Source organism: Thunnus maccoyii, chromosome 14 (genome assembly GCF_910596095.1).
Source record: "Thunnus maccoyii chromosome 14, fThuMac1.1, whole genome shotgun sequence".
Taxonomy (NCBI): Eukaryota; Metazoa; Chordata; class Actinopteri; order Scombriformes; family Scombridae; genus Thunnus; species Thunnus maccoyii.
This window is the reverse complement of record NC_056546.1, coordinates 15,997,734-16,008,296: the sequence shown is the minus strand read 5'-3', so window position 1 is coordinate 16,008,296 and position 10,563 is coordinate 15,997,734. Positions and strand designations below refer to the sequence as shown.

The following is a 10,563-nucleotide window of genomic DNA, read 5'->3' as shown; positions in this document are numbered from 1 at the left end:
GTGTGTCTATGCATTTGAGTTATTATAAAATACTTCAAATATTTGACTTAACAGCAATAAATGTTCATACTTGACTCACCCTTGATGTGTTTAAAGTGAAAAAGCAATTAAATCAACAGTCATTTTAAGGTGTGACAACTTGTTCTTTAATTAAAAACACAGTCATTTGTACAAGAAATGTACACATAAAAATATACATGGACAACTACATACTTTATGAATGAATGAAGACACAACGTAAGCAAACGTAAAAAAAAAAAAAAAAAAAAAAAAAAAAGCACACAAAAAGGATGAGAAAAATGCCACAAAAAAGACATATGTTACGTTGCTTTGGTCTAGTCACAGTGGCTACATTTGAAATAGATATTTTGTCTAAATAAAAGACAATGTCACTCTGTTATACTATTTAGTGTTTTACATATTTACACAGAAAACGGTTATGCAACAATGAAGAGAACTGAGATATGGAGAGAAAAAAAAAGGAAGTCCAGGATGCACACAGTACTTTTCAGTGAGGGAGTTAGTTTGGTTTGCAACACCTGTGCTTGTTGTTAATCTGTACCTGTGCTGCATCTGTGGTGAGTAAGTAACAGTCTAGGTCTGGTTAATAAAGTGATTATGGTCGGACAAGCCCAACTTGTTCCATTCGGAGTCACTCACCATGGCTTTACGTTAACAATTTATGCACAGTTCAGACTTTTAATACTCTACAAAATCTCTCAAACCACAGTGAATGTGGTAATGTCATGCAAAATATAGACCGATCAAATCAAATCGATTTCTCAGAGGGGTTCAGTTAAATTTCCAAGAATAGGAAACGAAACACTTCACCTTAACTTAATGAAGAAGTCACTCAAAAGTGACCTGTTTCATGCAATTACAAACTAATGACGTGCACAAAACCCAGCGATGAAGACATGGATTGCTGTGATATTATGATACTGACGATCAAATGGACGATCAATCAGAATGGAGAGACAGCAGGTCAAAACTGAGCCTGAACTAAAAGCTCCCAACTATTTATCAGCTGCAAAGTTTGGTCATCAGAGAGTGTACAGTTGTGTCACACGGATTATATAATGTAAACAGATTTTCATGCATTACAGTATTAAGTGCACTCTATCTGCGCTGCCGTCTCCATTCATAATTGATCTATCATTTGAAATATTGGTATGTGATATATATGTCTTTATACTTTGTATATTAAACCCACACTGATACCAGTACTACAACAAAATATCTTCAGGTGCTATATATAAAAAAATATACAACATCTCCTCCATTATATAGATTTCCATTTAACTATTATTCCTCGATATAGACTCTTTGTAAAATAAAAGTTCTCAGCGCACTTCTTTTTTCTTTCACAGAGACCCGCCATGCTCAGTGTTACACACAGCCCTGCATATACTGCGAGAAAAAAAGAGCAACCCGCTGACTCAAATGTTAACATGCTCCTCACCGGTTTATACACCGGTTTATATTTGGGGCTTTAACAGCCGATCTGCCTTGAGGACATTCAGCACTGGAGCTACTGCATCTGCAATATTTCATCTCTACGCTGTCTCACCCAGCCTCTCCTGAAATCTGAAATAACAAAGACATGCAAGCATGCCAGTCTCACTACCTGTATAGCAGTCAGTGAAGATTATTATAGTCTAGGGGAGACTAGGAAGACTTTAAAAGTGTTATTTGGCTTTGGGCCGCCAAAAGCTAAATAAAGAGCACTAATGGGAACGAGGGGAACGAATGGAAACTCTGAATAAGCATGCCCCACAGTTCAAACACCAGCCTAAATCTCACAAGTGAGTGACGTTACAACCACAATGAAAGAATATGCTCCATTGTTAGTTTCCTGATGCCAACCACCGAGGTGCGTTTCACTGTTACAAAAATAGAGTTGAGTAAGAAGCAGAAATAAGAGATGGAAAGAGAAAGCAGACAGAGACAGAGAAAGAGGAGAATCAGCAGCATCCCGCTGTTATCTCCCATGCTACGGTGTGCCTCTTAGTGCTACGTAATCGTAAAACGTAAATGTTTATATCAGAGCTTGCTGCGTTGTCTGAATGGGTTGACACGTTTCTCGAGTGCAACATTGTGACTGTTGGTGGTCCAGAAGAAGTGAAGCAGCACTCGAATAAAGCATTTCCTTTGAATGTTTGGTTTCTGTCTCCTCGGCGGTTTGGGAAATAACAGAATAGGATGTCCACATGTAAGCAAACCAAGAGCCAAACGTCAAAACTGGTTTGTTTAAGGTTGATGACTTGTTTCACAGGAAAAAAAAAAAACAGTCGTATCCAGGACAAAAAAAAAAAAAAGAGCTGGAAAGTTGTGCAAAACAATACCATGTTTCCCTTGGTGAGCAGATTCTTTCTATGCCGGTGATAACCATTTATACTGCATTTCTCTGGAGTGACAACAGTCACAATACATTCCTTTTCAAATACACACTGCTGAGAAAAGACCTCCAAAATGAGCACAACACAACTGTTCTCAAGCTTTTAAAATGACATGAAATGCTGAATCGCTGAACACCATAAAACAGCAGATGTTGTATACTTGGTGTTATTTTCCCTTTAGCAGTCATTGGAGGACCAGTATGGATAAAGATGAAGTCATCATTAATAGCCAGCCGTGGTGGTGGTGTTGGTGGTGTTGATGGGGCTGCTCTCATGGATCATTATATGCATGCTGGTGGCCGGGTGTCTAACCTCGTGTGCTACCTAGAAAGGTGTCTTCGTCCAGCTTACTGTGCGTGTAGTAACATGTTTTTTGCTTTAAGTTCCCGTCGTTTTCAATACCCTGATTTAAATATGGTCTGAGAAGGAAACACTTTTTTTTCACTGCTTTTGCTCCCGCAGAAGGAAAGAAGTCTTTGTGCTGGCTTTGTAGTGGAGTAAAACTCATTAAAAGCGCCGGGGGGACACCTTACGTGGATTTATAGGAGTGTATTTCTGTTAGCAGAAAGTAAGAATGCACCTTTGGGTGATCTCCCATTTGACACCGACAAGTGGTGAGTGCTCGCTCAGTGGTCCAGGTAAAGCCGTGGTGAAGTATTTGGCCCGGAGTTCAAGGTTTGGTTTACATCTTTTATGAGTGCCGGTTGTGTTCCCGTGTATCTGTGCACATATTAGTGTAAGTTTATGTGTGTGTGTTTAGATCTCAGTGGCGGTGATTTCCTCAAAGTGGATGTCATTGCTGCCACTGTGGACCTCAAAGTCATCCATGTCCCTGTTCTCCAGCTCCAGACTCAGCTCCCTCATCACTCGCTCCAGGTCCCGGTTTCGACGGTACATCTGGATGTAGTTCTGCTGCAGCTGTTTCTGGTAGCGGATTACCTGTGTTTGGGAAAGTACAATAAGTAAGTAAATAGGTAGGGACTATTTATTCACTGCTGGTGACTGAATGAATGAAAAAATATCTTCTTCTTCTATTTTACCTTTTCCTTCTCCTCCTGCCACACCCTCCTCTCATCCTCAAACCGTGACAGTTGCTCTTCACTCGTCCTCCTCTCGTACATGAGCTCAGCTTTCAGCCTGTCCACCTGACAAAAAGTGATAGAGGAAACATTAGAAACTGCACCGTTTTATCACTCATGCCTGGAAAAGGTGCTGATGAATGTGTACCTGCTGTCTGAGTCCCAACACTGTTTCTGCATTCTGTCTCTGTGCCTTGGCTTCATCACTCTCTCCTCCCCAGACCAAATGACTCTCCTCTACATCACGGTACACAGAGGGACTGGGACCGCCCCTCCCTGACACACCTCTACCCTGTTGGAGGGACAAGCTCATGCACTGCCCCTTCATGGTTGCGTTTCCAGGTAGAGAGTGTCCGCTGTGATTGGCCAGAGTTTCACGGAGTCGGGCTGACTCCTCTTCCAAACGTCCGACTTTCTCTCTGAGCAGCTCAGCTTCGCTCTTGCGCCTCTGGAGTTCGTTCTCACAGACCTCCAGCTCCAGAGATCGCGTCCGCACGGCCGTCTGGGCCTCCTGGGATCTAGCCTGGCTGGCTTGAAGCTCCGATCGGGCTTCTCTCAGCTGGGCCTTCAGCACCACAATGTCTCCAGCCTTCTGGCTGAGCTCCGACTGGTTCTCCTTCAGCTGCTGCTTCAGGAGCGAGATCTCTCCTGACTTCTGACACACCTGAAGTGAGGAGAAAGAGATATAAACCACGAAAGCACAAGAACTTACCTACTAAGCATCAACTCTGGCCTATCACCTTTCCAGTGTCTCACCCACCTCCCACTTCGTCTCTTCCAGCCGTGGCCCCAGCTGGGTCTGCTCCCTCTGGATGGTGGCACACCTCCTCTCCAGTGTCTCCCTGTCCTGCAGCAGAGAGGAGAAGTCCTCCTGCAGCTTCTTTTTCTCTTGCTGTAGTTGAAATACCTGATGACACACAGAGATCCATATTTTCAAAATTTCACATACAGAAGCAGATATGTCGATCTAGAATACAACATGTACCCTCAAAGAGAGAATCTCCAGACTCACCACTAAAGCATGAGACTGGCAAAGTAATAATTTGATCTATAAATAACAAATTTGTAGCTAAGCAGGGGTTCATTTCAAAATTATATGTGTAAACAAACAGCACAAAGTCAAAACAAACACTTCAGGAAATGTTTTTCTTCCAAAAAGATAAGTTGCATTTTGGAGCAGAACTTTTGAATTGCTTTCTTGAAAAATATTGTATTTGAATTTCCCCACATAAATCTGTCTGTGTAAATGTTTTGAAATGTTTTGAAATGCTCAGCATACCTGTAGCTGTAGCACCTGCTGTGCCCTCTGGGCCTTCTGAGAGGTCTGCTTCATCTTCGCGGCACAGCTCTGTCTCAGCTCCTCCATCTCCCTTTCACAGCGACGCTGCTTCTCTTCATACACCTTTCAGAGCAAAAGACATGTGAGAGAGGTCACAGGTTAGTGCTTCATCTGTACTATCTATCAAATTATTTATTTGCTCTTTCGGTCAGTGTGACGAGGTAAGTCTCTTCATGTCTCACCTGGCAGATGGCAGCTTCATTCTCATCCAGATTTTCCCGGAGCTGCTGAAGCTCAAGATCTCGTTCCCTCAGCTTCTCCTCCAGCTCTCTCACCACTGCCTCGTAGCCCTCCACGGGTGGTGGTGAGTGACCACAGGACCCGCTGTCCGACAGGGGTTGCCCACGTCCACTAAGCGACCCCGAGCCTGTGCTCTTACTGGATGAGGAACGTCCACTGTCCGAGTTAGTGTGTCCATGGCTCCCAGTTCCACCAGAAGTGTTTCGGCCCAGGACTGACACGGGCTCTAACTGGCCCCCAGTGGCAGACCCAGAGCTGGAGCCCTCACTGGGGGCCAAACTGTAGCCTGTGCTGCTGTGAGTAGGGAGGCTGGAGAGGGAGTTTCTCCCTGAATCTGACATGGAGCAGGACTGGCTGCTCCGAGCGTTGCGACCCCCGCTGTAGGAGTTACGCTTCCCTTCAGAGCCAGAGCTGCTGTTCCCTCCGTTGCTGTTTGCGCCGTTGGTGCTGTTGGATCCTCCGAGGGGCAGTAGGAGGTTGAGGCTGCCCTGGCTTTCTGACAGACTGCTGCCTCCTGGCCGTGGAGACAGGTAATGCACGGAGTGACGATTCTTGGGAACAACAGGTTTGAACGCTGTAGGACGGATCAGCACTTTCTCCATGTTCTGAAAGTACAAAATTATATTAAAAAATTGCATTAGTGATTGATAAAAGCTAAGCCGCACTAATTAGCGACGGGTGAATAAAACTCATTAGAAAAGGGTGAGTGATATGCTGGCAGGTCAGCCCTCCAGGCTCTGATTAGTTTAATTTGGTTTAATTGATATTCATGGGCTTCATTAAGCAATTTTCTTAATGATTTTCCTATCATCTAAGATAGAGACAGAGACAGGCGGGCAGAGAGATGCAGAAAGTGAAAGAGGAGAGGACAAAGAAAATCTGTTTAAAGGGCAGAGTAACAAGGAGGAGGGAGGAGGAAGAGACGAGACAAAGACAGAGCGGGGGAAAGCTCCTCACATGTTCTGTAAGCATTTTTCTTAACGATCTTCCTCAGGGCTCACTGAATGTAAGTGAGCACTGACATTGATCATGATGTGTCTGCAAGGTGAGTAGCTGTCAAATGATCCATCTGAGGCTGTCAAGCCAGTGATTAAGCTTCCAGCTGGATCGATGGAAACGAATAGCCAATTAGACAGCTGAGGAAAATCTGCCATAAAACATGTCAGCATATGATGCACCAACGCTCACGTCTGCATAAGTATTTCATGAGTACGGTATTTATTACAGGCAGAGTGGATAAAAAAAGTCCTCACCACACTAGCTGTAATTAAAGAAGACATTGTCAGAGGTCATACTCAACGACACAACAGCACCTACAGAGCTGGTGTGGATTTAGTTTCATACTGATACACCTCCAGTAGGGTAGGGTAGTGTGTTCACTTTCTCAACTATTGGAAAAGTATGACTCTGAGCAAGGACTTTTTTGACTTAGTAGCTTACTAGCTTTTTTTAAAAGCTCTGGAAAAAGCTAGAAAGTATTTATACATATAGCGCAATCTACTCCACTTGCCTTCTCTAACTGTCCGGACACTGGGATGAGTTTGGGTGGAGGGCCTCCAATGTTGCCATTCAGAGTCCTGTTGTCCCTTTGGTCCTCTGAGTCACTGCAGGGGCTTGCAGCAGCCAGTGCCAGGTTGTCGTTCCAGTCTCCAACCACCGCCTCATCGCTCCCATATCCAAAGTTCCCATTAATTCCACCACCTGCAGCTCCAGCAACTGTTCCACCCCCGCCTGACCCAGCAGAGTTACCAGGCCGGGGCTGCTTCTTGGTGGGCAGCGGTGGAGGTAGAATCTGGGCCTGGGGCTGCGTTTGGTTGCTGATAACCAGCAGCTGCTCCAGGGAGCTCCCGCTGCGGAGGGTATTATCCTGGAGCCGGAAGCAGCTTGTAGCCGGTGTGGAACGGCGTGGCTTGGTGGTGAACTCGCTGGCGGCCCGGCAGTGTCTCTCCTGGTACGTCCTGCCCGATATGAGACTGCTGACAGAACCCATGGCTGTCCCAGAGCTACAGGGCCCACAGGGGCCAGAGCAGGGGCCTGAGGGGGAGTGGGATGATAGCGGCCGGCACTGCTGGACGTCGAGACCTGGATTGGGGTGGTCACTCACGGTTACAGGTAGTGCCTGAACCAGAGCCATAGCACTCCGACGGCGTCAGACACACCACACACCCTGGAATAAGAGAGAGAGAGAATAAGGATAAAATTTTTAATGCAACAGATGTGACTATTACACATGCTCTGTTGAGTTGTATCCATGCACGCAAGGGTTTTCGTTCAACATTCATGAGACATAATTCTAACTTCTAACTGCCAATGACGTCATCACCAATTTCATGGCCCTTTAGTCCCCTGAAATTTGACTTATAATATTTATAAAGCAAATATTTGACATAGGCTCAATAATCAAAACATCCAGAGCTGGCACTAGGACCCGGCAGAGCCTGCTGCACAGAGCTGCACTGTGCAAAAACCAGTGAAACTCCACTACAGCAGAGTAGATTGTTGCTCCACAGCCACACATAAAGAGATGAAATGATCAAAACTGACACCTACAAGCGAAATATATTTAAAACATATATCAGTCTTGTAGGCGATCAACTCATAGCATCCTCATTGGTTCTCACAGCAGACAATCAAACAAAGGTGAAACTAATCACGTTAATGACTGCATTTCATTAGGTGTTCCAGTTTCAGAACTTCACCGTTACACTTAAATAGAACGGAGCCAACGTTAACGGCACGGGTAACACCTGTGCTGTTCCTATATAAACACTACTTGCTGTATGTCTGCGGTGAAAAAGCTCTATTGGACTGTCACTGTCTCATTTTGCCTAAAATTAAGTAAATTTTGTAATGCAATGAATAATGAGTAGTGATTTAGTTTACAGACAATCATTATGATTTCTCCTCATTGATAACTTTGCATGTTTCCTCAGTACGTTTATTTAAATGAAAGGTTTTTGACAAAAATTTAAGGTTATATGATACATGTTGCAGAAAAAAAATTATCTGTCTTCTATGGATTCAATAGCTGGATTCTATTATCCCTAACAAGTTCAGCAGAAAATATTGGGTTGTTGCCCAATTGTTTTATACAGGCTTTAAATGCCCCAAATAAGCCATCAGTGTTCAAAGTTTCTCAAGAATTTACAGTACAGTCGTATAAGTTGTATATACAATGTTTGGTAAACATAAATATTTGCAACACTTAAACATGAAACATAATTCTCCAGGTTCTCGCAGAGTGCTGACAGCTGCTACAGTAATGTGATCTGTGCTTACTGTTTCATCCATGTGTAAAAAAAGTGTGAATTCGACTCACTATGTGGTAAATAGCTTGACTGTCAGCTTTGAATTATGGGCCTAATCATCTATAATTATTATCCTTAAATTGTTACTGATGATGTTTTAATATTTACAATATTAAAATGTGTTTTATTTATTTCACATTCAAACTAATCACAATTAAATCCTCCTTGCAACAAAGAAGCCAAATTATTTATTGATTTAAGGCCTGTTGCCGCTCGCAAAACTCATTAGCAGCAACCATGTTTATTCCCCAGACATGTCCCCAGACCCCCCACCACCACCACCCTAGTTAAGGCTCATCCTTCATTAAAAATACTGTATATCTCTAGTGACGCTGCTGCTAATTGCCGATGTCATTAAAAGACAAAAAAGAGAGGATTTAGTAGAGACCGAGGATGACACAGACAGAGGGAGAGGGAATGAGTCACAGTCATCTCCATCTGCAGCTACTCTGTGATATTTTTTTTCTCTGAATGTCCCTATCTGAACCTGTGGAGCAGTCATCTGTGTATTAGTTCAGAAGGGGGTTTGAAAACTTCACTGTTTCATGATCAAAATGCTCATACACCAATCAAAAAACCTTTGAAGAAATGAACAATAGACTCACTTGGTGCTGCACTGACCCTCTCTATTTTTAGGGAGTGAAACATGGATACATATTAGCGACACAATAAGTGGCAGCCATTTGCAGACAGTATTATCAGTGTTAGTTGCCCGGGGGAACAGAGAGGGGACACATATCCTCAGTCTGTCGTGCCAAACCCAAATCCGTCTGGCCAAGTGGAATAATCCACGCCAGCTATGACTGCACACAGTCTGCCAGGACTAACACAATCATACAGACTGACACTCAGTGTTGTGTGTGTGCATGAACATCCGCATACACACACAAAATGCATTCATCAAAACGGAGCAGAATGTTCATATGAGTATAAAATGAAGTCAGGTGATAGAAAGTCTCGCAAATAAGTGTCAATAAATAGGTGATAAAGAGAGAAGTGCAGATGAACAAGAGGAGTTTTCTTAACTAAAGCACAATTATAACAGTTAGATTAGGTTGCACTTTATTGCCACTTCATTGCAGTTTCATATTCACAAGCAAAACAAGACTAAAAGTCTACAGGCAAGCTAGCTGCTCTCCGAGACTGCACATTTTCTAATTAGCACTAAACGCAAAGTACAACTGAGGCTGATGGGAATGTGAAAAGTTTTGCAGGTCAACCAAAGTGTCAGTTAATATCTAAAGATGATGCTAGATGAAAAGTTAAATGATCTCTAAGTGATCACATTTCATCCTGAGGGGGCATGAATGTAAATGCAAAATTTCAGGGCAATATGTCCAATCATTTTTAAGACTCAAAACTACAAAGGTTAACCTCACAGTGGCTCTAGAAGAAAAGTCAGGGGATCAGCAAACTCATTCATCCTCTGAGGACTATGACCATCTGTACAAAGTTTAGTGACAATCCATTTAACAGTCCATTTCAGTCCAGACCAAAGTGGTGGACAAGCATGGCTAAAAAAATCGATGCAGCACAATATTACAGAAAAATCTTCTATTCTTGCAGTCTAAGTCCCTCATTATGCTTTGAACGAAGTGGTTGTTAGACCATAAAACAGCATCTGAAAGCCCGTCCCCCCAGTTTTCTCATCTCTGTACATCTGGCCAATTGCTGCTGTTTTGTAATTTACAAAAATTGGTAGATGCAGCCCTCCCAATTATGACAATGAAAACCTGTGGCAAGGAAAGGTGTTCAGACATTTTTTGATGATCCAACAAGCATTGACGCCTTTACGTAATTTTTTTTTACTTTCTGAAACTGACACTCGCACCCATTATAGGAAGTGATTGGCCAGGTGAGTAGAGGTGAAAAAGTATGCAGGATCTGAAGTTATCTCTAAAGCTTTCATTCTTCAGACAACTTTGTCACCTTCTGAGCCCATGAATGCCTTTGAGGAGAGACTGTGTGCACTGTTATCACTATTTAAACCCTCAACCCCTAAGGTGTTGTATTGGATGTAAAAATTGAAAAACTGAAAAAAAAGGTTGGAGCTTTTGAAGAGGCGAAGAGGACACCAAGGACAGGACAATAAACTAAATTTATCAAATTACAGACACCAATTACCAATACAATTATTCAAATCACGATTTTCAATATGTACGTTGTCTGAATCCCTGAAAATAGCTACAACAACCTGT

General features: G+C 43.1%; 1 protein-coding gene across 2 annotated transcripts in view; it reads right to left on the bottom strand.

Annotated features, from left to right (window-relative positions):
- Positions 1-255: 255 nt before the first annotated feature.
- The window catches only part of lzts2a (leucine zipper, putative tumor suppressor 2a), a 41,123-nt gene continuing 30,815 nt past the window's right edge, over positions 256-10,563 (bottom strand). For both annotated transcript variants that reach the window (XM_042434119.1, XM_042434120.1), the window contains 7 exons: positions 6,568-7,224; positions 5,000-5,662; positions 4,758-4,880; positions 4,239-4,385; positions 3,627-4,142; positions 3,440-3,544; positions 256-3,338 (listed from right to left, as the gene is read on the bottom strand). In XM_042434119.1, coding sequence (XP_042290053.1) covers positions 3,156-3,338; positions 3,440-3,544; positions 3,627-4,142; positions 4,239-4,385; positions 4,758-4,880; positions 5,000-5,662; positions 6,568-7,191 — 2,361 coding nt within the window. In that variant the 5' untranslated portion in view covers positions 7,192-7,224 and the 3' untranslated portion in view covers positions 256-3,155. The remainder of the gene's footprint in view (positions 3,339-3,439; positions 3,545-3,626; positions 4,143-4,238; positions 4,386-4,757; positions 4,881-4,999; positions 5,663-6,567; positions 7,225-10,563) is intronic.